General features: G+C 42.2%; 1 protein-coding gene across 1 annotated transcript in view; it reads left to right on the forward strand.

Annotated features, from left to right (window-relative positions):
* Positions 1 to 27,037, forward strand: part of RBM26 (RNA binding motif protein 26) — a 105,184-nt gene that overhangs the window by 55,181 nt on the left and 22,966 nt on the right. The window contains exons 15-19 of the mRNA XM_077483059.1: positions 869 to 991; positions 7,399 to 7,473; positions 11,495 to 11,662; positions 14,308 to 14,412; positions 17,965 to 18,165. Coding sequence (XP_077339185.1) covers positions 869 to 991; positions 7,399 to 7,473; positions 11,495 to 11,662; positions 14,308 to 14,412; positions 17,965 to 18,165 — 672 coding nt within the window. The remainder of the gene's footprint in view (positions 1 to 868; positions 992 to 7,398; positions 7,474 to 11,494; positions 11,663 to 14,307; positions 14,413 to 17,964; positions 18,166 to 27,037) is intronic.

Below are 27,037 nucleotides of genomic sequence, written 5' to 3' on the forward strand. Positions count from 1 at the left end.
CACCTGAAAGAAGCCTCATCTGCAATCCCAATGTGAAAGCCCGAGTGATTGTGATGTGAAAGTCCTGCAAGCATCTTCTTTGCAGAGCTGCAAAGAAGCTGCTTGCAGGACTTTTTTTGACGCCCTGCCAGCACATCGCCTTGCCTAAGTGTGAAAGCACTTAGGCTTTCACATTGGGATTGCAGATGAAGCTTTTTTCAGGTGCTTTTTTTAAATGCTAAAGCGCCTGAAAAACATCCCAGTATGAAAGGGGTCTTCGGCACACAGTTAATGCTTCTATTTCCCCTACCTGTTAACCCCTTCCCAGCCAGTGCCATTAGTACAGGGACAGTGTAAAGTATGATCACTGTATTAGTGTCACTGGTGACGTCAGAGTCAGTTACTCAGTTCCCACCCAGAGTGTCATATTGGCTGCCGCACTATCACAGGTCATGGACAGAGCACTGTGCTGTTAGTAAACATTTGTAGGTCCCAGCCATAATTTTTTTTGGCGGGACCTGCTAACCAATTTTTGCTGTAGTGAATGACCGCACAGACAGGGCAGTGCGCGCCCGCTTCCTACCCGGAAATGCTGGATCAGGTACTTGTAGGCTTGGAAGATTAAGGATCTGTTGCGTAGGACTGTGCCAGCTTTCTCTTTGCTGAAGCGTTCCTTTGTATCAGAATACAAATGTCTAACTCTTCCCACCAATCCATCCAGTAACGGGAACTGTTTTTTGCTGCAGCACTGTTAAAATGCAAAGAAATGTATTGTGTAAAGGCCCTCCACTGTCCACATCAGATTAAGAGCAGGTGCTTTCTGTTATTCAATATGAAAGTTCCATTCTGTTTTGTTTTAATGATTTGTACCTCCTTGTTTTATTTCCAGGTCTTATCCACATCTACTGGGCTTACAAAAACTGTTTACAACCCGGAAGCTTTAAAAGCCATACAGAAATCTGTTGTCTATTCCAAGTCAGTTGACATCAGTGAAGCACAGAAAAAGAAACAGGTGATTTTGCGTCATACTAAACATTTAAATGAATGTGAATTTGTATTTTTTTTTTTACCCACAGTTAAGCCTATAATAAGGTTTACCTGTAGTTAAAATAAATATCTCCTAAACATGCACCGTATAGAAAATATTCACCCTGGATGCAGCCGGTGGCATCACCGATGCAGGCACTCTGAAGGTCCGGCATAACTTGCCAGACCCTCAAGAGTTTTGTGCCAGGAACCAAGGGCATGTGCATGGGAGTGATGTCATTGCGACCCTGGCCAATTGCCTAGCAGGAGCACACAAACCTGGAAGAAAGACTGGGAGAAAATGTCGGCGTTGACGGCGCGCCTCTGGAAGGCTTCGTTCCATGGTAAGCATTTCTAGCACATGCGATGCATACTAGCACATTATGCAATTGCCTTTCCAGATGTTTTTTTAAATTACTGCTTTAATGTATTGGTGACGCTTTTAATGGTCCTCATACTTGCAGCAGGTAGAAGTGCTGAAAATATATTTTTTCTTTTTTAAGTGACACCTATTTCTCAAAAATGTTATAGCAATAACAGAGGGACAGAGTGTCTGTGATTTCCTGATGTTAAATGAAAGAAAACGTCCCCTGCATCTCTTTTAGGCTACTTTCACACTGAGGCTCTTTACAGGCGCTATTTTTAGTAAAAAAAAAAGTCCTGCAAGCCGCATCTTTGCAGCACTGTAGGAGTGGTGAATACACCGCTCCTAACGGGCCCCTGTCCATTGAAATCTGGTGGTTTTTAATGCTTTTCTGGCCTCTAGCGAGGGTTAAAAACACCCCCTAGCTGGCAAATAGCGCAGCTAAAACAGCGGTAAAGCGCTGCTAAAGATGGCACCGATTTACTGCTGACGCCCACCCCAGTGTGAAAGTAGCCTTAAAAGTTTATTTCCTCTTCCTGTAGCACAGTAGATTTGTAGAGGATACCTGATTTAAGGCACTGCATTTTAGAAATCTGTAGATTGTTCAAAAGCAGTCACTGAGCTTGGAAATGTGCCTGCGTTTAAAAAAAGTAATGGGTAAATCGCAGCTGATATGTGTGTTTAAATTGATTTATAAGTTAAAGCTGAACTCTAGAAATTCAGCCATTTTCTAAAATGTTTTAGATTACTAGGGGTGAAGACCAAGGTAGTACTTTTACAATTTTTATTTTTAGTGAGTTCCAGAAGCATAGCCATCGGTATACCTTTGACGTTCCAGCGCTGGACCGTCTGGTCTCAGCTCCTGAAGCTGCAGAGTAATATGCAGCTGCTCTGCCCACTCCTCCTGCCAAATCAGAGTGCTTATATTATGTGAACCCAAATACTTCTGTGAAAGGGCAGCAGACTGTGTGAAAGAGCAGTGTTTCTCCTGTCAGAGTGCAGGGAGTATAGCGATAGTGTCTCACAAATGTGAGTACATCCCTCACATTTTTGTAAGTATTTTACTCTATCTTTTCATGTGACAACACTAAAGAAATGACACTTTGCTACAATGTAAAGTAGTGAGTGTACAGCACGTATAACAGTGTAAATTTGCTGTGCCCTTAAAATAACTCAACACACAGCCATTAATATCTAAACCGCTGGCAACAAAAATGAGAAAAAGGGAAAATGTCCAAATTGGGCCCAAAGTGTCAATATTTTGTGTAGCTACCATTATTTTCCAGCACTGCCTTAACCCTCTTGGGAATGGAGTTCACCAGAGCTTCACAGGTTGCCACTGGACTGGAGATCTCTTCCACTCCTCCATGACGACATCACAGAGCTGGTGGATGTTAGAGACCTTGCGCTCCTCCACCTTCCATTTGAGGATGCCCCACAGATGCTCAATAGGCAGTGGTCGTCTAATACGTGTGTTTGGGGTTGTTCTAATGTTGGAGTACTGCCCTGCGCCCCAGGGAGGTGATGCAGGGAGGGGATCATGCTCTGCTTCAGTATGTCACAGTACATATTGGCTTTCATGGTTCCCTCAGTGAACTTTAGCTCCTTATAGCCAGCAGCACTAATGTAGCCCCAGACCATGACACTCCCACCACCATTCTTGACTGTAGGCAAGACACACTTGTCTTTGTACTCCTGCTTGACACCTTCTGAACCAAATAAGTTTATCTTGGTATGGTTCCAGTAATTCATGTCCTTAGTCTACTTGTCTTCAGCAAACTGTTTGCGGGCTTTCTTTGCATCATCTTTAGAAGAGACTTAATTCTGGAATGACAGCCATGCAGACCAATGTGATGCAGCGTATGGTCTGAGCACTGACAGGCTGACCCCACACCCCTTCAACCTCTGCAGCAATGCTGGCAGCACTTATATGTCTATTTCCCAAAGACAAGCTCTGGATATGATGCACACCAAGTTCTCAAGCGCTAAAAGCTGTCAGTCAAATGTGTCAGTGCAGCTGCCTAAACCACTGGAAAAAGACTAGAGACAAACAAAAAAGCAGCGCTCTATCGGTAAAGTCATAAGTTGCATAAATTACATGTGGACTGATAAATAGATGAAAAATAGTTTATTGCACTAAGAACATGAACAAACCCTGCACAGTTCTCTGTAGGACTGTGGGATGTTTAAAATAAATGCAGAAAACAGTCATGTAGCATAAAAGCATCAAAGCGAGTGGAATGTTTAAAATGTTTAAAAAAAAAAAAAAAAAAGCAAAATGGTACCACACTGTAAACTGGGTGGGTAAGAGGCTGGTGATATACTCCAGATGGCTTGCTGTTAAGATGTGGATAGTAAAATACCTGAGCCAGTAGGACCCGTCGGTGTGGCTTCCACCTTGAACACCCACGGAGCCTGGTCTCCTATGTACTGTCATTGGGCGGTTCACATCTTCTCCCCACCAGGCTGCCACCGCTCTCCATGTGGTTCAGGTATTTTACTATCCATACCTTACCAGCAAGCCACCTAGAGTATTTCACCTTCCTCCTACCCAGTTTACAGTGTGGTACCGTTTTTTGCTTTTTAAAAAAACAAAAAAAACATTTCTCTTTCGTTCATTGATGGACACAGCACCTTTATTCTTGACCTTAGGGTTATGTTGCCACCTTCAGGAGAGGCCTAGGCAGAACACATAAAAACAGCAAAGCTGTACAGTACCACCTAGGGCAGTGATGGTGAACCTCGGCACCCCAGATGTTTTGGGACTACATTTCCCATAATGCTCATGCACTCTGCAGTGTAGTTGAGCATCATGGGAAATGTAGTTCCAAAACATCTGGAGTGCCACGGTTCACCATCACTGTCCTAGGGGGTGGTCCTACTGGCTATAACCCCTCACTCTGCTACCAGCAGCTCAGTTTTTTTTTCTGCCTAGTCTAGAAGGACCTGGCCCCCTGTGGGGACCAATGGTCCTTGGAATTTTTTTCTTTTTCTGCTGTTTTTTGATTCCTGTGATCTACAATCAACAGCCAGGCTTGGTGACAGGCTGGATAATAGATCCTGGTAGTCTCCCCGGCTTGGCCATCAAGCGTGTGCAGACCTTAGCTACGTGCTGGGTCAGCCACTACCTGCCCCGTCTGGTCCAGGGGCAGCCGGTGAGCTATATGCTCTGGGGCATACAAGACCGGGCTACTGCTGTCCTTGTCACAGTGTGCCGTTGCCAACAGCAGCCACCCCATCCAGCAGTCCCGGCAGGAGGCGCAAGTATGGTTCGACCTGTTTCGGCAGGATGGTGTAGCTGGGCATTCCGTGGGAGGCCGACTAGGTCGTCTCTCCCTGTCCCTTTCCCTGCTCCCCATGCTAAGGGGACGCTGTGTGACTGGGCATAGAGGATGCAGAGTACATACCTGGCCAGGGGTCCTCTGGGTCCTGGCAGGGGGCTGTGCTGGGTGGTTGGTGGTCCGCTTGCTTTTTCCCTATTTTAGTGCTGTCCTTGAGGTATCTGTGTGCTGCATGTGGGAACTGGGAGCCGCGGCTATTTCTCGGTGGCCGTGGCCATGTGCTTATACCATTTTTCCCGGCAGTTGTGGGTGCTTTTGCTGAGGAGGCCGGCGACCATTTTTTAGTAGCTTCAGAACTGTTATACTGTTATATAGTGCTGGGCGCTGGTTAAACCTGGGACAGCGCGAATTAGACACAGGACAACTCATGGCAGGCAGAGGGGAGAGCGGACGGCGGCAGCACAGCGCAGTACCTGGATCAGGGTGGCGAGTCCTGCGGGAGGCCCCCTCAGTCTGTGGCAGCGAGGAGAGTGGGATTTTTTGGTCACTTGCCTTAGGTCCCCAAGGGTGACAGGTGAGAGAAGCTGGCGCGTCTTCCCCAGACGTCCCTGTTATAGCAGCCGTTTCCCCTGCACCTGCAGTGCCTATGGACGCTCTGTCGGCAGTCCTGGAATCTTTTGTTGCCAGGATAGAGGCAGCGTGCGGGAACAAGGGGGGTAAAAAAAAAAGCTACCTCCCCCCGTCCTCTGGGTATAACTCTGATTCAGACTCGGGTCCCGCTGTGGCAGGTGGCCCCTGTTCTGGCGTTTCAGAGGATGCGGACCAGGACCGTGAGGATAATTCCGTGCCTGGGTCACAGCAAGAAAAAGTGCTAGTAGGAGCACTTATCACAGCGGTGCGAGATACCTTAAAGATGGAGGATACGGTGGGGGCATCTGCAAAGGTGTCTGTCCCTTTTGGGTCCCACAAGCCGGCCCGCACTGCTAAGGCATTTCTGTATTTAACTTATTTTGATACGTTTATTTACAAGGAGTGGGGAAGCCCGCAGCAGGCCTTTTCATTCCCGAGATGGATGGCAGTGCGTTACCCCTTTGAGGAGAGTTTCCTGAAAAAATGGACATCTCCTCCGGTTGTTAATCCCTTGGTATCAAGGTCAAATAAGGTTATTACGATTCCGGTGGAAGGGTCCCCCTCTTTCAAGGATCCTGCCAACAGAATAGCCGGTCCATGTTTACAGTGGTGGAGGTCAGCATCCGTCTCAGGAGCGCGGCTTCCAGCCACGTGCATGGGCTCTTGCATCACACGGCGGGTGCTCTGCCAGCGACACGCATGCCCTATACTTAAAGCACCCTCTGTACAGCTACGGCGATTCACGCAGGGGTGCCATTCTGCTGCAGTCAATCGAGGGCAGTCGGCAAGTGGTTAAGTGAGCAACTGATTCTTGTCAAATGTTCTGTGTGACATTGAGCTTGCTGGTTTGGCCAGGCTAACAGAATATTACATCTTATTTAATATGTTTTCTTTGATAAATATTTGGGTAATATCCGTCTAACCTAGCATATAGTTAAACAGACTTCTCTCTGGTAAAGCAACCAAATGGAGTATTCTGGCAAACTAACAGAACGTTTATTTTCATATAGTTCAAACATGAAAACATGCAACGTTCATCATTAACCCTTTCATGCCTAAGAGTAAAACAAATCTTGAATGCCTAACCACGATTTTGCAACTTTGACATGTGTCTGCAAAACCGTACATATCATCACAACTACTTTGTGTAGCCAGGTGGATTATACCATGGGGTTTTTTTCAGGACAAATTGGGCTTTCGTTTGGTTGTAAATGGTAATGGATATCTCCTGGTTTATTTTTTTTTTTATAAAAGCATAACTGGCCCAAAAAAACAATATTCTTTCATTTAGCTGTATGTTTCTTGCTACTACCATAACCGTCCAAATAACAACCCAAAATTATATTCTGCTCCTGACAATTGCAGCAATACCACATTTGTTTTTGTACCCGCAGTACAGCTGAGAAACAATGGTGTGCATTTTGCTTATATATATATATATATATATATATATATATATATATATAATCTATCTCCTACCTAAAACCGACGCTAACTGACACTTATACTAATTTGAAAAAAAAATCCTGTCCACAAAAAATTACTGATCTAGATACTAACCCTGGCTCTATTTTTTTTTTTTTTTTTTTTTACCCGCTTTTTTTTTTTCCTCTGTAAGGACCGAGGAAGATGCAATGTATCTCTTGCCTCCATTCACAGAGTGGGAAAACGGGGCAGCCTTCATTCACAGTGACTCATCACTGTGATAGCCTATCGGAGGCTATTACCGCGATCAGGTGACCCGGAATCGAAATTTAGGGGCCCGAAGCTCTTGGTGAGACTCCGGTTTCTGTGCTGGGGGCGCTCTGTGTACCATGTTTCCAGCACAAAGGGAGATGCACAAATATGCGTCCCCACAAAAAAAAAATCCCAGTCCAGTGGGGCTGCATATTTGCGTACACTCAGCGCCAAGAGGTTAAGGCCACTTTGTAATGCATACCTGTTATTATGTAGGGTATGAGCTGTCCTGGTGTAGAAACTATGCATCCACTTGTGAATCACATTAAAGGAAGTGCATCCACATTTTTTTCTCCTATATCCCTACAGCGACATCTGTTTAATTCGTCATATTTAGACTTTGCTATTTTAGCCATTTACTAAATTTTCCAAAATTTACAGGAAACACTGAAACTTCAGCAAGATGTAAGGAAGAAAAAGCAGGAGATTTTGGAAAAGCACATAGAGACACAGAAGGTAGGTTTTTTAACTGCGGAGTTTAGCTTTGCACCTTTTTATAGCAAAGCCCTGTATTCACTGTCATGTTTTATTTGATCACTGAAAAATCTATTCAGACGTCTTCTATAAAGTTATTAATATTTGCATTTCAACCAAGGCAGCACGTTTAACCCCTTCTTGTCTGGAATCATTTGTCACCATTTGCCATTTTCAGTACATAGATTTGACTGGTGATTGCGTTTGTTCAATTGCACAAAAAGTATAGGTTTGAAGTCAGTTTTTGCCTTTCCTTTGGCAGCATGAGTTGAAGAAAAAAAAAAATTTTTTTTTTTTTAACATTATTATTTCTTTTTTTTTTTTTTTTTTTTTTTTTTTTTTAAAACACATTTTTATTCTGAAACAATTGCATTTGACATAAAGGTGAAATATTTCTTATTATTTATTATTATTTCCACATACTGTGAAACAATACATTTGATTGGCTTGTCAGCCTGTATCAGAGAAAACTGAGCGAGGCAGCCATTTTGGGCAGATCACTAAATTCAGTTCACTGCTTTGTCACGTGTCTGTCCTGTTAGACCTGCCACTGGGATCCATCCTGGCTATGTCTCTGGAGCTGTGTCTATTAACAACCCAGTCCCAGAGATTGGAAAACGGCCACTGTGCAGGGATCCTGGCACAAATATAATAGGAAGATATAAGACTGTTGTTGGAATGCTCTGCAGATTAGGCCATAGATCATATGCATTGGTCACTAGAATTTTAAAGTGTGTTGATCAAAATTGGACTTCTATAACTGTGTCATAATCCTGTAAAATTAGTCGTATACTTACCGGTAATTAAAGCTCATATCTGCAGAACAACTTGAGAACTACCATTGCTTGTCTTTTATTTTTGAAGCTGCAAAGTCTGGGACTATCCTACTTACCTTAGCTTTATTGGTTGGTGACTTGGTATCCTTTTTTCACTTTTTTGCACTAGAAAATTTCTTAGTACCCCCAAACATATATATATATTTTTTTAAAGCGGACGCCCTAGAGTATAAATTGGTGAGTGTTGCAGCCGTTAAATGTCATGCGGTATTTGCGCAGAAATTTTTCAAATGCACTTCTTTGGGGGGAAAATATTTTTTTAAAAGATGTTATTGCTAAAAAAAAAAAAGATTTTGGTAAAATATAAAACATGTTACACTGAATAAATGGATAACCAAACGTGTTACGATTTAAAAATGTGCACGCCCATGCAGCTTAGATTTGCACAGCTGTTTGATCTTGTCTTCTCTTATCAAATACTAGCAGTCAAATATTTAATTAATGTAAATGACAGAAAAAAGTTGTAACTTGTTGAGTCTTTACAAATTCTAGTGCTAGAATTACTGCCCATAATATGACGTTTGCGGTGATACCTCACGTGTGAGACATTTGCTATTTGCACGCAGGACCAGCGTGTGTGTTCACCTTTGCACGGCAGGGATGGGGGTGCTTTAAAAAAATGTTTGTTTTTTTGTTTTGTTTTTTCATTTGCAATGTTGCTTTCATTTTCTTTTTTTTTTTTTTTATCACTTATTGCCATCATAAGGATTGTAAACATTCCTTGTGACAATAGGCAGTGCTCTTTATAAAGATATTTGGGTTCAAAAAGGTGCAAGATCCCTCCTCTGCCCTTAAAAGCAATTGATCACATCAGGATCAATGTTATCAAATGCTTTCCGTTTTTAAAAATGGCGCCTGGGAAACCAGAGGTGATGCATGCTCATCGCTCCTTGTTTCCTATATCCTAGAGGCGGACAGAGTGGTTCCAGTCTTTAAGACAAAAAACAGAACATTCCATAGCTCAACTCACCACTCTGCTGACCAACCGAATGAACCTGTCCAACAGTCTGCGTTAAAAATGGGTTTAGTTAGCACACATTTCCAAACGCATGCGTAAGCTGCAAGGCCTCTTCATGGCATCCTGTGTATGATTGCAGTCCTAACGCTACTGAATTTCTGAGAGTCTCCACAGTAGGAGCATGCACATTCTAATGGGATAGATGAGGTTGGCCTGGAGGTAGCCCAACCCCCCTTAAAGTAACAGGAGTACGCTGGACACCCAGCACATAGCACAATGGCAGCAAAGGGGTCCAGTGTGTCCCCTGACCATATTTATCCCAGTAACAAACAAATGGCCCCTGCCCCCACCTGTAGCTGATCTTCACAGCAAGGAGCACATGGAAGGGCAAACGCATGAAAGACAAAAACAGAACATTCCATAGCTCAACTTACCAACCAGTCTGGGTCTAGTCTTTTTGTCCGCTTCTATGATCACCAGTAGCGCTGACTGATCAGCAGGAGGAGGGAAGTACCCTCTTGCTACTTGTGAAAGAGATCCATCCGCTAGTTAGCCACTTGGATTGCTCTTTCAAGAAAGCTAGCCTGTGGCTCTAAACCCTGATACCTGCACGCCGCAGGGCTAAAAAAACAAACGTTTGGGACTGCATTTCCTGGGTATTGGGCTATTAGGAATTGAACATTCCTCAGAAAGGACAAGTAAGACTGTCATAGTGCAAACCAAGTCCACAATGGCAGCTCCTGTATTTCTATTCTGATGGGCTCAGTTTAACGTGGAACTTCAGTCACAAAATTACATTCTGCTACATCATTTTATGCTGGCCCCTTTTGCAGGTGTAGGTATGTAAAACATGAATAATAAGTGCCTTACTGTTTAACCAATTCCATACCACACAAATTCTGACACTTCTCTCCTACGTAAAAATCATATTTTTACCCCCAAACATTATTTACAAGCTTACATTTTTTTAGCAGACATCCTAGGCAATAAAATGGTGGCTATTACAGTATTTGCGAGGTAATTTTTCGAACGCAATTTTTTTTTGGGGGGGGAATACATTTTCATGAATAAAACAAAACCCGTAAAGTTAGCCCATTTTTTTTTTTTTGTATAATGTGACAGGTGATGTTGCGCCAAGTAAATAGATACCTTACATGTCATGCTTTAAATTTGCGCACACCTAGTGGTATGGTGCCAAACTTCGGTACTTTAAAAATCTCTATAGGCAATGGGTTAAAAAAGATTTTACTGGTCACCTGTTTAGTGTTAGAGGAGGTCTAGTGCTAGAATTATTGCTCTCCCTCTAATGTTCGTGGTGATAATCATGTGTGGTTTGGACGTTGTTTATATATGCAGGCACGACGTACACATGCGTTCGCTTCTGCGTGCTTCCTCACGGGGACAGGAGTACTTAATTTTTTATTTTTTGATCACTTTTATTCCTATTACAAGAAATGTAAACATCCCTTGTAATAGGAATGGTGTGTGACAGGTTCTCTTTATGGAGAGATGCAGGGTCTATAATCCATGCTTTTCTTACCAAGATCTTGGCTTTCTTTACTTGTGCTTTCCAGACGTGACGTCAGAACGTCGCGCTCGTGCCTCCGGGCCCATTTGTCCCTTGGACATCTCTATACCTCTCTTCTGGTGCCGGCCGATTCATTCTCTGGGTCCCGGTCGCACGGGAGAGCCCAGAGAAGCCCCGGAGAGCGGCGGAAGGGGGGGGCGCCTGAACAGCCGCTATGATCGTTCTTATTTTGCTCAGAATCGCTGGCTCTTAACGATATCTGGATGATGCCTGTAGCTGCAGGCATTATTCAGAAATCTCCACTAAAAGCAGAGGATGACATTCGGTGGTATGAAAGTGGTTAAAATTCAGTAATACTCTGTCTCGCCCTACTCTACACATGCTCAGTTTTGGCACCATGTCTAAAGTGTAGTGGCTGATCTGCTGACAGCCTGAAGAGTTACTGCTGCTCAGGGGCTCATGAAAATGACAGCCCCTGGCAAAAATGTACAACACACACTGATTTTGGCAGCATAAATGCCAATGTGCAATGTATGTAACTTGTTAAAGAACACTATTTTTTTATTACCGGTAAGTTGTTATGGGAAAAAGTTCCACTTTCTCTCTGTTAAAACTATTAACACTCATGGCAGATTTTGTGTAGAGCATGTTTAAATCTTAATGTGTCGGTATAACTTGCAGATGCTTATATCTAAACTCGAGAAAAATAAGACCATGAAGGCTGAGGACAAAGCAGCAATCTTGAAAACTCTGGAAACCTTGACTGTCACCATTACAAAATTAAGAGATGAACTAAAGGCTGTATCATCTACAGGAACAGCTCTTAAGAGTAACAAAAGTAAAGTTCAGGTATGTTTATTTATTTATTTATTTATTTTTTGTTACGTACTTGCGTGAATCTATGCACATGTTTGTAAGGGGGAAGTTTTACTGATATAAGGGCTAGTGTTTCAAACTGCCATTTTATTAGACATGCTGTCTTTGAACTGATCCAGGCCTAGAGTTGACAAAATCTGTGATAGTTGTTCTGCTACATATTATCAGATATCAACAGGTTGCTATTCTTGAGAGCCTATACATGGTCTTCCAAAACGGGGAAAAAGAGAACAGCAGGGATGTGATTAGACATATTGGGATGCAATCATGACCTATTCTGTTAAAGGACATTTCAACTTCTTCCTTTGTCTTGTGTGACTTCAATGAAAATTGTTAGACCCCTGTAAGCAAAAAAGAATTCTGGTTGGCCACACGTCCAGTAAAATCGCCACTTTTTTTTTTTTTAAGCAAGTCCATAAAATCATGTCCAAAACACAAATGGAGGAGAACGGCATCAACAGCTAATGCGTTTCACGCTCCCTTAGCGCTTAGTCATAACTCACTCATAGCTTCATTCAAAAGCTTATTTTATCAGAATTACTTCGAGATCCCTGGAAGGAGTGGGGTCTCCATGTCACACCTTATAGGAGGCTGTTTTGGGGGTACTTTTGTGCCATGGCATTCAACAAATGTGCAGACATTATTGTTGCTCATCTAGGTATTTGGTGGCTAGATGAAAGCCACAGCAATTCTGCATATGTTTGGGAAATTCCTATGCATGCGCACACAGTGTGGGTATCTACAATGTTCCTGATGCTTAAAATCTACCAGGTCTTGGGGATTTGACAGAGACCTGTAGCATATCTTGACATGAGGTATGTAAAGATAGTGCTGCAGGAGAGGCACAGCGAAAAATTAAAAAAAAATAAATACACAAAACTCTAAATAAGCCAAATTCCTCTAAAAATCTGGAGGTTATTTTTCACATACAACTTTACGGACCCCCAAAAACATTTTTTGAAAGCAAATGACCTGTAGAAGAAAAAAGTGTTACAGATTTTTTTAGGCTTCGCAATAGTTGCGTAAATGTTTATCAAATCCTTATACACAGAAAGTACACCAAAATTAGCAGAGACAAAAAGAATAAAGATTTCTACTAAATTCCCTACTAAGGTCTTGTTCACATGGGGCATACTAAAGCATACGCCCATGAAGGGTCATGTTTACCTATACACCATCCATACACAATACAGATATGGCAGCGCAAGCGTTGAATGAGGTAAAGTACGTTGACCACCCTTTTACTTTCAATGATTTTTATTGAAAATTTTTAAATAAGACAGAAAAAAAACGTTCATTAGTTATTTTGACAACTAGAGCCCTGGTATAAGCTTACATAAGTAGCAAAAAAGTAAGCATTCTTTAAATTTTCAAAGCAAAATAAAAGGAAACTGAGTATTCTCAGACCTTATCCTTCTAGAACAAGATTTGTGGGTTCAACACATAAAGAGGAGTTCCAGCCCCCCCCCCCCCAAATTTTTTTTTTTTAAACACTCCTCCGTACTTGTCTAAACACACAGCAACATTTAAAACATATCTTATGTGTGGTCCTTGTAGTTTGTTAAATTATTTGAATCCTAACCAGATCCTGGAGGCAGACAGGTTTCTCTGTCAACTGTGTGCATCTGAAGCCCTCTTCTCTTCATTTCTGGGATTCAGTGCAGCTGGCTACCCAGCATGCACCTCCCGATCTCGCACCTGCGCAGTAATGCCGGTCTGGAAAAAACAAGAGATTTAGTCACTAGGTGATTTGCATGGACTACTGGGATACATGACTCCCCTATCCCAGGAGTCCTTGCGAATCTCATAGTGACGAAACTACCTAGGTGGCTGCAGCTGGACGTGCTGCTGAAAACGCAAGCAAAAAGATATTTACGTTAAAAAAAAAAAAAAAAAAAAAAACGAATTGCCATGGCCATAAGATACATTACACATGTAAAAAATGGGTGGAACTTTGCGTTAAAGGAAGTTCTGGTTGTAGCTTTAGACAAGCTTTTTGAAGTCTATTTTCGACTTTAGAGCAACAACCAACAAGAGGGGCTTCCAGGAAGTTGCTCAAAGTTTATAGAGAATTAGTAAATGTCTACTTTATACATAGCTTTTTAGTGTAGGGTCTACAACCTGAAGTCTGAGGGGGCTATATAAAATGACTCCACACCATGGCCTGTGTTTTACACCCCACTCCTAAAATGCAGGCCACAGCAATGGGGGCTGTGGTGTCAGTTATTTTTGTATATTACTGGAGAGAAAACTATGTTTGAAGTTGAGGCTATTCACATGTTGTTAATTATTTTCAAATTTTTGTCTAATTTCATTTTTTCAAATATTGCTCAGTTTGCTTCTAACTCCCAAAAGCAAGTAGAGTGCTATGTACATTTGTAAAGTGCATTTTTTTTTCTCTTAAAGCAGCAGTATGCCTGCAGTAGGGACCATACAACTGCTTTATAACTGGGGGCATGAACATACAAATTGTTGCTGTAGAAAGTCATTACCTAATGTTGGTCAAACTGAAAAAAGGACAATTCCATCAACTTCAACGAGCTTGCTGTATCCAGATCCGTACATTGTACTTTTCAATGTAGCTTTATATAAATGTATTTTCAAATGTTTTCTTTCAGATGCAGAAAGAGCTACTTGACACTGAACTTGACTTGTACAAAAAAATTCAGGCAGGTGACGATGTTGCGGAGTTGAGGAGAAAATATATGGAGTTGCAGCTTGAGGTATGATTGTTTATCCATTTTGGGGAGTAATGTTACAGTTGATAGTGGGATCAATTTACTGTATACAGTATGTTGTACTGTGTTTGGGAAGGAAATAGTTAAGCCCTTATTACTAAAATAAAATGGGATAAAAAAAAAAAACTGAAATGCATTATTCATTTTAGCCATTGGGTGGCACTACAGCTGTGCAGATTATTTCTATCTTTCATTAGTTACAAATTTTTGCTTTCTTACTGCAGGTCTAAACTCCTCCTAAAATACCATATTTGTAATTACTGTTGCAATTGGCTATCAAATCGGTTTAACATGAAGAAAAAATAAATTATGCTAGTGTACTAATTCTAAAGATTTTTCACCAAGAATGTATTATATACACATTGAGTTGAGATTTTACTAAAACTGGAGAGTTCAAAATCTGATGCAGCTGTGCTTAGAAACCAGTCGGCTTCCAGGTGTTTGTGTTTTTTTTTTTTTTTTTTATGTAAAAGCTTAATTGAACAAGCTGAAGAACCTGATTGGCTACCCATGCACAGCTTCACCAAATTTTTCACACTCCAGTTTTAGTAAATCTGCACCACTGTATTCCTTCTTTAGTAGCCAGTGATATCATAGCCATGACGCATTATAAACGAAGATATGATGCATCATTGGGGCTAGGAAGTCCTAAGCATTTTTAGCCCTGTACCCCTTCAAGGTTCCGGATAGAGAGGCTATTTGAGGAAAGTTTCCTGTTAGGGCTTGTCCCAGTACTGCCTTGTTTATCTTCTAGATAAGGGGCAGTTGAGCTGGTTCTTAACGCTATCAGATCTGTGTTCTTCCTTTCTACTTTGATGAGAAGCTCTACCTTTACTCTGCCTAATCTTGGTATAGGCAGGCTCCATGTACCTCATCTTGCCTGTTCCTGACTTGGTGGAATTGAACCTTGGTTTTCTAAGGGGGGGGGGGGGTTCAGGGACCACACCATGGAGAGTCTGGACAAGTCTAACTTGGGAATCTTTGAGTGGTCCTTGCTGGCAGACCCCAACAGATATGGAGGCCATTTTGCACTCTGGGACCTCTATGGGTTGAAGTTCTATTTCAAAAGCTGCTTTATGCATCCATATACCTCCTTGGTACAGTGGAGTTTATTTACTAAACTGGAAAGGGCAAAATCGGGCTCGCTTATGAACAAACTGAGCTTAGAACCTGATTGGTTTCTATGCAGAAGTGAGCCTGATTTTGCACACTCCAGCTTTAGTAAATAAACCCCATTGTGACCATTATGGTCACCTGCTGATTTGCCACTATTTGCATGCAGCTTAACACTTTTTAATAAGCTACAGAAGTTGAATCCACTGCAGATTTTTGGATGTCCATGAGTGCTGAACGAATTTTTATCAAAACTATACTTCAATCATAAAATAAAAATAACTTTCATTTGCTCCCAAACAAGCTCAACCTCATCTGCAAAATTCATATTCTCTCAATTCTGTACATCCTGCAATTTCAATGTAACACACACACACACACACACACACACACACACACACACACACACACACACACACACACACACACACACACGCTATAAAAAGTCTACACACCCCTGTTAAAATGTCAGGTTTTTGTGATGTAAAAAATGAGATGAGGAAAAATAGTTTCAGAACTTTTTCCACCTTTTTAATGTGACCTATAAACTCTATAACTCAGTTGGAAAACAAACTGATATCTTTGGGGGGGGGGGGGGGGTTAAAAATAATAATGCGGTTGCAGAAGTGTGCACACCCTCTTATAACTGGGGATGTAGCTGTGTTCAGAATGAAGCAATCACATTCAAGCTCATGTTAAATAGGAGTGCGTACACACCTGCCATCATTTAAAGTGCCTCTGATTAACCCCAAATAAAGTTCAGCTGTTCTAGTAGGTCTTTCCTGACGTTTTCTTAGTCGCATCCTACAGCAAAAGCCATGGTTCACAGAGACCTTCCAAAGCATCAGAGGGATCTCATTGTTAAAAGGTATCAGTCAGCAGAAGGATATAAAAGAATTTCTAAGGCGTTAAATATACCATGGAACACAGTGAAGACAGTCAAGTGGAGAAAATATGGCACAACAGTGATATTCACATGTAAGGATGAGCTCCGGCAAAGCCTGCCAGGAAGTCTGCACCGGGCTGCGCTAATCACAGGGAATGAGACATTTTTGTCTCCCGATCTCTGTGGTGTGAACAATATGTTCTTTTTGTGCCCTTGAAAGACTGATGCACATGCTGTGAATGGGGCCTTAAAGCGGACCAGGAGTTAGAGGAAGTAAACCCTGATGGGATTACTTCCTCTTTGATTCCTGGTAAAGCATAATGGACTACTATGCATCGCATAGTAGTCCATTTTGTGTCACTTACCTGACACAGGAGCCAGCGAAGTCACCGCTGTCCCCTTGTGTACAGAGCCTCCATCTCCCCGGTGGGTCTCGCTGCTCCGACCCTGTCATTCGACGAAGCCGCAATGACGTCACTCCCGCGCATGCCCACTCGCGGCATATCGCCGTTGACAGTGGCGCTCAGTGCGCCTGCGCGCCGCTGTCTACGACCGCAGTGCCCGTGTTTTGGTAAATATCTCCTAAACCGTGTAGGTTTAGGAGTTATTTCTTGGACCTACAGGTAAGCCTTATTCTAGGCTTACCTGTAGGTCAAAGTTGTTTGTAAGGGTTTACAACCACTTTAAACGACAGATCTCCCTGCAGTGCACTTTTTTTTTTTTCTCGCGCTTGTGAGAATTAGCTGACAGAGGAGGGGTCAGGAGAGTGGAGCAGGGCTGTGGGGCGTGACTGTAAAACTGAGGATGGGAGGGGGCTGGAAGTGGGCAGAGATAGGAGACTGCAATGGTTAATATAATCTATTATAAAAAAAAATCCTATCATAATGTAAGGTAGTACCATACCTTCCTCGTGTGTGCCGTGTGTTTATCAAGAAACTTTTTATCAATCTTCCTTAGCTGCCATTGAAAGAAAAAAAGGCCTCTATTGCGCAGGGGCAGCCATGCCGAGCCCATGCCGAGCTTCCAGGCCCTAGTGTACATGTTACTAGAGTGGCCACAGCGAAGGTTCGCCGCCTCTGCTATAATAATGTGTGTACATCCGAAGAGATGCGGCAGGTTCTGCTGCGCATGCGTGGTAGGAAACACATTAGGGCATGTGCAAGATTTATTTGGAAGGTGGGGTGGAGCAGATGGCAGTAATCCAGGAAGACTGTGGCTTGGGCTTTATTTGCCCTAACAAGAAATGGCCGCTCACAGTATCTGTGAGACCTATATAAGTAAACGATTTGGACATAAAAAGGGTGAGCTGCAATTCACTACTGTTTCCAAGTTAGGATGTATAATGTTTGATCTGCATACTGATGTTTTTTATTGTGTTTTAACTATCTTGACTGAAGTTCCTCTTTAAGGATAATTTTGAGAATCTTTTTTTTCCCCTTGACTGAAATGCCTACATTTGCAAATTCTGTGAAAAGTGCCAAAATACAGTGCAAATATGTAGCTTTACAGTTGTAGTTTTTATATCCTGTTCTTTGTAGGCTGCAAAACGGGGTATCCTGTCTTCTGGGCGTGGAAGAGGGGCACATATGCGGGGAAGAGGAATGGCACGTGGAAGAGGGAGAGGAAGAGGTCGAGGCAGAGGCATTTCAGTTCATGCTGTGTTAGATCATCGTCCAAGAGCTTTAGAGATATTTGGTTTTACTGAAGGTGAAAGGGAAGATCTCCTTCCTCATTTTGCAGTAAGTTAAATTAAGTTTTCTATTGAAATTTTCTATTTTTAATAGTAACATATCCTTTTTATATCACTTTAGTATATATGTAATGTAGAACAGTGTTTTGGATACGTAAACAGTTTTGTTCATTCGATTTTTCTCCCTTGGCAAGTACATTGCTTACATTTTTTCATGCAGTACATCCTGTATTATTTAGGATCAAAAAGCTAAACAAATCATGTACCGTATGTTCTTACCTAAATCTTGCTATTTTTTTGTGTATTTTTACCACATCTGTTTAGTAGCACAGCATGAAACAACTATACTTTGCCTCTGTGTCAGTGGTCCCTGAAATAAGACTGGTTGCTGCTACTTTTTGTATAGGGTTGACTGGCCTCGTATCTGCCCCTCTAGGTTTCTGTGGGCATCCAGTAGTGGGTAGACCTACTAGGCCTCCTCCCTACAGCTCTGCTCTCTGCACAGAATACTTGCAGTACTGTTATGATGATGCTGCTACTTTTACATGGTGATAAAGGCATTTGGTACACACAAAGTGGGTTTATAACCTTTTCACTTTTCAGGGAAAAAAATGCATTCATTGTCATAAAAGATATGGGTAATAAGTGTATGTTCCTGATAAGTAACATCCCTGATAGGTTTATGTAGAAGTGCTTCCCAAGAGTCCTTGTGCAAGTTAACATGGAGAACCTTTTTTGACCAGTATCCGTATCCAAAGCTTTAGCACTTTGCGACACGTTCACCACATTTCACCCAGGTCTGGGCAGCCCCAACAGCAATGGATATGTGAGTAAGCATTTTGCTATCCCAGCCAGCATGAAATACCAGAAGGACATGACCTTAAGAGTTTTTCAAGAGCAAGCACATTACAATAGGATTTAAATAAAGCCTCCCACATCTTGTGCAAATCCTCAGGGACCAAACCAGTGTCAGTTGTGTTCCCATCAACAGTATAAGGAAGTTTGAGCACCAGTCTTTCGTTGGATAGAAGAGTATAGCTAAGAGACAAGGCTGTGGGTCAGGGGACAGGTTAGACATCTAGTCTCAAAAGCTGTCAATAGCAAGGGTTGGTCACGGTTTTTAATCAAAGATTCTAGAAAATGACAAATTTGAAGAAAAAATTTCACTTTGGATTTTCATAGGAATCGCTAAGCTATTTAAATGAACAGATTCTCTGCCTGGTAAATAGGGAACAGTCTGTCATAAGGGGCTTTTAGGTGCCACCATTGAAAGGTCTGTGGATTCTCAAAGTCCGGGGGAAGCAGAGGGCAATTAAAGAGTGGAAGATGTGGGGATATTAAGCATGCAGAATATTTCATAGGGTCCCATACAGTAAGGGCATAGGTCAACAGAATTTAGGGGGTTTGGGAGAAACGCAGGGGGATCTAAGGTATAGAAGAAAGGAGGATTGGGTGTCAAGCTTATTTCTTATAAGCTGTCTTGCACTACAACCTTCACCTACTCCCTACGCAGCTAGCATTTGAAGTGAAAAAAATCACCCAACGAAATGTGTATTTTTAATGTGCCACACTTAAATGCAAATAAATCCATACTATCTCATGCCTTAAATCATATATTACATACCCACGCACCCACTGTATATTACCAATTGCAATAATCCATAATAACGTGGATCAAACTGTGTATCACATTGGTACAAGAATCCCAAAAAAAAACAAAAAAAAAAACACAAAAACCAATCACCAAATGAGAACATAGAGAATCAATAACTTGAAGGCAGTGTATTTACAAACAAATGACAAAGAGCATAGAGTGCATATTCTTTTAACCTTGTGCAGTATGCAGTCATAAATATACGCTGGTGACAAAACGATTGTGACTTCCACCTTTCCCGGTGGGTACACACTCATCTTCTTAAACAGATCTTTTTATCAAAGGGTCATGCAGAACATGCCCCCTTTAAAGGCAGAGCAGAGCTAACTCCATAGGCAGATTCAGCTCACTCGATGCATATATGTCCATGCCTGAAGATGAACTCGCAAAGATAACCGGAAACCATTGTGCTCTCTATTACATCCAACAGGCGTATTAGGCCTTATGCACACTGGGCATTAAAGGTTGCTTTTAAGGGTGTTTGTCTATTTTTTTTCTGCCGAAATAAAAACCCAGGGCCTGCACGTTCGGGGGAGGAGCACTTCAGCTAAAAATAATAAAATAAGAAAATAAAATAAAAGCTTGATGCACCTAAACACCCGCTTGGCGTGGCCAATTAAATGAAAGCGCAATAAAAGCTTGATGTGACAAAACTCGCAAGACAATGTATATGCTTGCCTGGTAAACTTGTGGCTCAAGGTGTGGGAGAACTTTACCAAACTGACAAACAACCGAAAAAACAATTTTTTTGTTTGGGATGCACACATATCATGTGGTCTATAGTAGATACCACTAAATAAAACAAAAACCAACAAACCTATGTGTTATAGATTAAGGTGCTGCTATAGAAGTCCCCCAATTCAAAGACCGATTTATATTAGACTTAGCTCTCACCTGGTATATAGTCATGTATAAGTATTTGAGTATAAATCACACAGAGTTAAGTGGTCAAAAATTCCACTATAAGCGTGTTCAATACAATATATAAAAATAAACCACGTCAATAATCAGATATTGACCCTTTTAGATTGGGTGTATATATAATAAAAATGACAAAAGAAGATATCCAGAGAGTATATCTGAATGGTACTTGCCAATAGTACCAAGAAATGGCCCATGGATACCAGACCAAGTTATTAAATTGGTAAGTATAGAGGCGAATGGAATATCTAAAAGAGGGGGCATGGGAAACTGACTCATATGACGTCGGCCCAGAATGCCCGCTCTTGCGCCCCCGCGATCTCTGTAAAGAGCCGCAGCTCTTTAAACATGTGATTGGCTGTGTCCAGTCACAGCCAGCCATATGTAAACACGGAGATGCCGGTAATTTGCGCTACTCACCTCACACTGATAGTGTGTGGCGAGGAGAGCCAATCAGCGGCATCTCCTCACAGGGGGACATCTACACATGTAATCAGGGCACTGATTACAATATAGCGCCAAAAGTGAAAAAGCAGTGCAAGCAATCCGTGCTCATCAGTGCCCATTAGTGATACCAGTCAATGCTGTCTATCACTGTTGCCCATAAATGTGGTATATTAGTGCCTCTGCGTCGGTGCCCATAGGTGCCTCTGCGTCGGTGCCCATAGGTGCCTCTGCGTCGGTGCCCATAGGTGCCTCTGCGTCGGTGCCCATAGGTGCCTCTGCGTCGGTGCTCATAGGTGCCTCTGCGTCGCTGCCCATAGGTGCCTCTGCGTCGGTGCCCATAGGTGCCTCTGCGTCGGTGCCCATAGGTGCCTCCGTGTCAGCACTTTCCTCCCTTCCTGCCCAAGCCAATTTTCAGTTTTTAGCGCTGTCACTTTTTAAATGACAATTGCACAGTCATGCTACACTGTACCCAAACCACATTTTATCATTTTGTTCCCGCAAATATAACTTTATTTTGGTGGTATTTAATCACCTCTGCGGTTTTTATTTTTTGCTCAACAAAAGATCGAAAATTTTGAAAAAAACAAAAACATTTTTTTCTTTTTGTTTGTTATAAAATCTTGTAAATAAGTACGTTTTCTCCTTCGCTGATGGGCACTGATGAAGCTGCACTGATATGCAGGACTGATGAGCATTCATATGTGACACTGATGGGCACTAATGACACTGATGGGTAATTATGGATGGCACTGATAGTGATTTATTGATGGCACTAATTGGCATCTGGGTACTGATTGGCATATCCCTGGTGGTGCAGGGTGGCATACCTGGTGGGTGTCCTTTCTGGGCATACCTGGTGATCCCAGCAGCATCGTGGGGGGGGGGGGGGGGGGGTGGTGGTTGCGCTGAGGAAAATCTATTAAACTGCTTTTGCTGTTTACACTGGACACCGCTGATTATGTGGTAAAGAGGCTCTTTACTGAGATCAGCACACCACGGAGCTCGGGATCGTGGCTTATCCTGCTGGACGTCGTATGATGTCCTGTCAGGATAACTGAACCACCACACGGATGTCATTTTGCTATAGGTCAGGTGGGAAGTGGTTAAATACCACCAAAAGAAAGCTCTATTTGTGTGAAGAAAATGATAAAAATTTCACATAGTGCAGCATGACCATGCAATTGTCATTCAAAGTGTGACAGTGCTGAAAAATGGCCTGAGCAAGAAGGGGTAAGTGCCCTGCGTTGAGGTGGTTAATTGAACAGCTGAAGTTAGAAGCTGATTGGCTACCGTGCACAGATTTTGCACTCCAGTTTAGTGAACCTAACACAGTGTGTGGTAACCTCCAGGCAGTCCTAGGCAGCACCTCCCACATGCACAAACTTATTGTTTTGGAACAAGTATATACAGTGCCTTGCGAAAGTATTCAGCCCCCTTGAACTTTTCAACCTTTTGCCACATTTCAGGCTTCAAACATAAAGATATAACATTTTTAATTTTTTGTGAAGAATCGCCAACAAGTGGGACACAATTGTGAAGTGGAACAAAATCTATTGGATAATTTAAACTTTTTTAGCAAATAAAAAACTGAAAAGTGGTGCGTGCAAAATTATTCGGCCCCTTTACTTTCAGTGCAGCAAACTCACTCCAGAAGTTCAGCGAGGATCTCTGAATGATCCAATGTTGTCCTAAAGGACTGATGGTGATAAATAGAATCCACCTGTGTGTAATCAAGTCTCTATATAAATGCACCTGCTCTGTGATAGTCTTTCTGTTGAAAGCGCAAAGAGCATCATGAAGACCAAGGAACACACCAGGCAGGTCCGTAATACTGTTGTGGAGAAGTTTAAAGCCGGATTTGGATACAAAAAGATTTCCCAAGCTTTTAACATCTCAAGGAGCACTGTGTAAGCGATCATTTTGAAATGGAAGGAGTATCAGACCACTGCAAATCTACCAAGACCTGGCCGTCCCTCTAAACTTTCAGCTCAGACAAGGAGAAGACTGATCAGAGATGCAGCCAAGAGGCCCATGATCACTCTGGATGAACTGCAGAGAACTACAGCTGAGGTGGGAGAGTCTGTCCATAGGACAACAATCAGTCGTACACTGCACAAATCTGGCCTTTATGGAAGAGTGACAAGAAAGCCATTTCTCAAAGATATCCATAAAAAGTCTCGTCTAAAGTTTGCCACAAGCCACCTGGGAGACACACCAAACATGTGGAAGAAGGTGCTCTGGTCAGATGAAACCAAAATCGAACTTTTTGCCCACAATGCAAAACGATATGTTTGGCGTAAAAGCAACACGGCTCATCACCCTCAACACACCATCCCCACTGTCAAACGTGGTGGCAGCATCATGGTTTGGGCCTGCTTTTCTTCAGCAGGGACAGGGAAGATGGTTAAAATTGAGGGGAAGATGGATGCAGCCAAATACAGGACCATTCTGGATGAAAACCTGTTGGAGTCTGCAAAAGACTTGAAACTGGGACGGAGATTTATCTTCCAACAAGAAAATGATCCCAAACATACAGCAAAATCTACAAAGGAATGGTTCACAAATAAACGTATCCAGGTGTTAGAATGGCCAAGTCAAAGTCCAGACCTGAACCCAATCGATAATCTGTGGAAAGAGCTGAAAACTGCTGTTCACAAACGCTCTCCATCCAACCTCACTGAGCTCGAGCTGTTTTGCAAGGAAGAATGGCCAAGAATTTCAGTCTCTCGATGTGCAAAACTGATAGAGACATACCCCAAGCCACTTGCAGCTGTAATCGCAGCAAAAGGTGGCTCTACAAAGTATTAACGCAAGGGGGCCGAATAATTTTGCACGCCTCACTTTTCATTTTTTTATTAAAGTTTCAAAAATCCAATAGATTTCATTCCACTTCACAATTGTGTCCCACTTGTTGGTGATTCTTCACAAAAATAAAAATGTTATATCTTTATGTTTGAAGCCTGAAATGTGGCAAAAGGTTGAAAAGTTCAAGGGGGCCAAATACTTTCGCAAGGCACTGTATAATTGATCAATTTCATCTATGTAGTACACATTGTTATATAGTATTGCAATTGGTGATATATAGGAGGTGCATGGGTAGGTAATATTTAATGTGCTAAAGCAGAATGATTTTTTTGCTTTTAGAATGGAAAATGTTATACATATTTATTTAGTTGGCAAGCTTAGCTCGGAAGTTGGACCCCATTACTATACAGGATTTATATAGTGCTGACAGTTTACGCAGCGCTTTGCAACATAAGTGCAGATAGTGCAATTGCAATACAAATTAATGAAGCAGGAATGACACAGCCCTGGTCGTTAGAGCTTACAATCTAAGAGGGAGGGTCAAGAGATACAAAAGTTAATATCTGTGTGGGATGGGCTGATGGAGAAAATAAATGTACAGTTGTTGGGTGGGGACCGGATAGGCTTCTCTGAAGAGATGAGTTTTCAGGGATCATCTGAAATTGGACAGAGTAGGAGCTATTGTGGTAGAGAGTTCCAGAGGATTGAAGGGGTTCTGCAGATATCCTGGAGGCCAGCATGTGATGAGATGACAAGGGAGCTAAAGAGCAGTATGTCTTGGGAGGAATGAAGAGAACGATTTGGTTGGTGTTTTGTGACTAGGTTAGTGATGTAGCTGCATTAAATTATAGGTGGGTCTTGTAAAAACTAGGTGTGTAAAACTGACAGCAGGTATCTTCCAGTAGATCCCTAAAAGTGTTAAACAGGTGACGGTTAAAGCTTAGGGTGTCCTTCTATAGACCTATCCTAGTGCTCAGCTTGAGTGCAGCTTCACACTCATTTAAAAAAAAAAAATCTGTAAATTGATCAGCCAATTGAACAACATGCTTACATAATCAGTGAATTGCATGTACTTAACAGCAATGCAATAGTTTTCCATTCTGTTTTGGTTCTTTAATTCTATACATATTAAAAAGACTAATACAACATTACATTTGACACAACAGCTAAATGGGTTAGGCTATTGCTTTATGTATAGTTATGTGGGACCTTTACATGCAAAGTAAAGAAACTTAGGCCGGGTTCACACTGCTCCGACATGTTGATGGCGGCAGGGGCCTCTTCCCGACAACCGTGGGCAGTGTTTGTGTGGGTCTGAGGGCAGGTGGCTTATTGGAATCTGGAAGCCACTAGATCCCGCCCACCTTTATGTGAATGACTATTGGGGTACATTGTACCCCTACCCATTCACCAATAAAGTGTAAAGAAAAAAGTAAAAACCGTGCACAGGTTTTTAACAAAGTCCTTTATTAAAAATGAAGACTGTCCCCCGTCATAGCTCCGTGTCTTCTTTCTCCGGTCATGTCTTTTATCGCTGGTTATTCTCCCTCTGCTCCCTCTGCTGTCTTCTGCCCCTTATGCCATCACCGCCTCATCATGAGGCGATGTTATAAGGGGGCGGTGTCTCCAGGTGATATCACCACATGGCCACACCCCATGTCTTTATGTAAACTGGCAGAGAACGGAGGCGACACAACTGCGGGAGCTAGCATTCGGAGAAGAACTGGAGGAAGAAGACATCGGCAGCAGAGGGAGAAGAACCAGGGGAAGAAGGCATCCGCGGTGGAGGGTGATAACATCACCTGAGAAAGAAGACACGTTTGAGCTATGACGGGGAAAATGTTTTCATTTTTAATAAAGGACTTTGTCAAAAACCAGTGTACTATTGTGTTTTTTTTTTCTTATTTTTGACACTTTTTTTTGGTGAATGGGTAGGGGTACAATGTACCCCATACTCATTCACATGGGGGGGATCCAGGGTCCCCCTTGTTAAAGGGGGCTTCCAGATTCCGATAAGCCCCCTGCTTGCAGACTCGTACAACCACTGCCCACAGTTGTCAAAGAGGGTCTGATATCGATTTGGGGGGGGGGGGGCGCTTGGGGGGACCCCATGCCGTTTTTTTGTTTGTTTTTTTTTTTACTTGGCTTGAGGGTTCCCTTTAAAATCCATACCAGATCGGGGGGGGGGGGGGGGCTCCCCCATGCTTTTTTTATTGTTATTATTATTTTTTTATATTGGCGTGAGGTTAAAGATCATCAGAGCATAAGTCAGATCAGTTAAGACAATAATCCGACTTGGATGTGACTTGCTTTCAAATCTATTAACTGAAATCGTACCCAAGTTGGACCAAAGTAGTGCAGGAACCTTTTTCAAAGTTGGACTGAGTTGTGTTGGACCAGTTAAGACTTCTCTCATAGGGAACTGTTGATTTATACACCCCTTCCGACATGTGCTCCCAAAGTCAGAGCGTATGTCGCACCAGTGTGAACCGAGCCTTCGTCCTGACCAACACAAGGAGTTTAGGTCAGCCATGCTAAGTTAAAATAATACATTTTTGAGATTCTCGTAAAGCCTTATTCACACTGGCACTGTCATACCTGTGTTTTTATATGCATTTTGAGGAGATTATATAAATACATAATTTTTCATTGACAACGCAGTCTTTTTTTTTTTTTGTTGCGTTTTTAAAGAAAATCTAGTTTGATACTTTAAGCGCAGCTAACCTGCTTTTAACTTTGTTTATATGTCCCAGGTAACTTCCTCTGCATTTAGAAAAGCTAAACGCAAGTGTGCCAGCTTGAATGAGGCCTGTGATTTCACTGTCACTTGTGGTTATCACTTAGTTCATTAAGTTAAAGAAGGCCTTCACTCCAAAAAAGAACTTTGTTATTGTGAACCCCCTCCCCCACTCCATAAAAAAAAATATATATATTTTTAATCATTAATCCTGTCCACCCTCTTACTCAGTTCTAGCTTTGGCAAGAATGGCTCGTATACGGCTCTAGCAGCCTCCTGGGATATTCACTTCAGATATCTCAGTAGGCATTAACTTGCAGACAGCGACTTGATATGAGAGGACCTGGTAGTGGGTCA

Source organism: Lithobates pipiens, unplaced genomic scaffold (genome assembly GCF_037356315.1).
Source record: "Lithobates pipiens isolate NorthernLeopardFrog02 unplaced genomic scaffold, aLitPip1_a1.2 Scaffold_16, whole genome shotgun sequence".
In the NCBI taxonomy this organism is placed as follows: domain Eukaryota; kingdom Metazoa; phylum Chordata; class Amphibia; order Anura; family Ranidae; genus Lithobates; species Lithobates pipiens.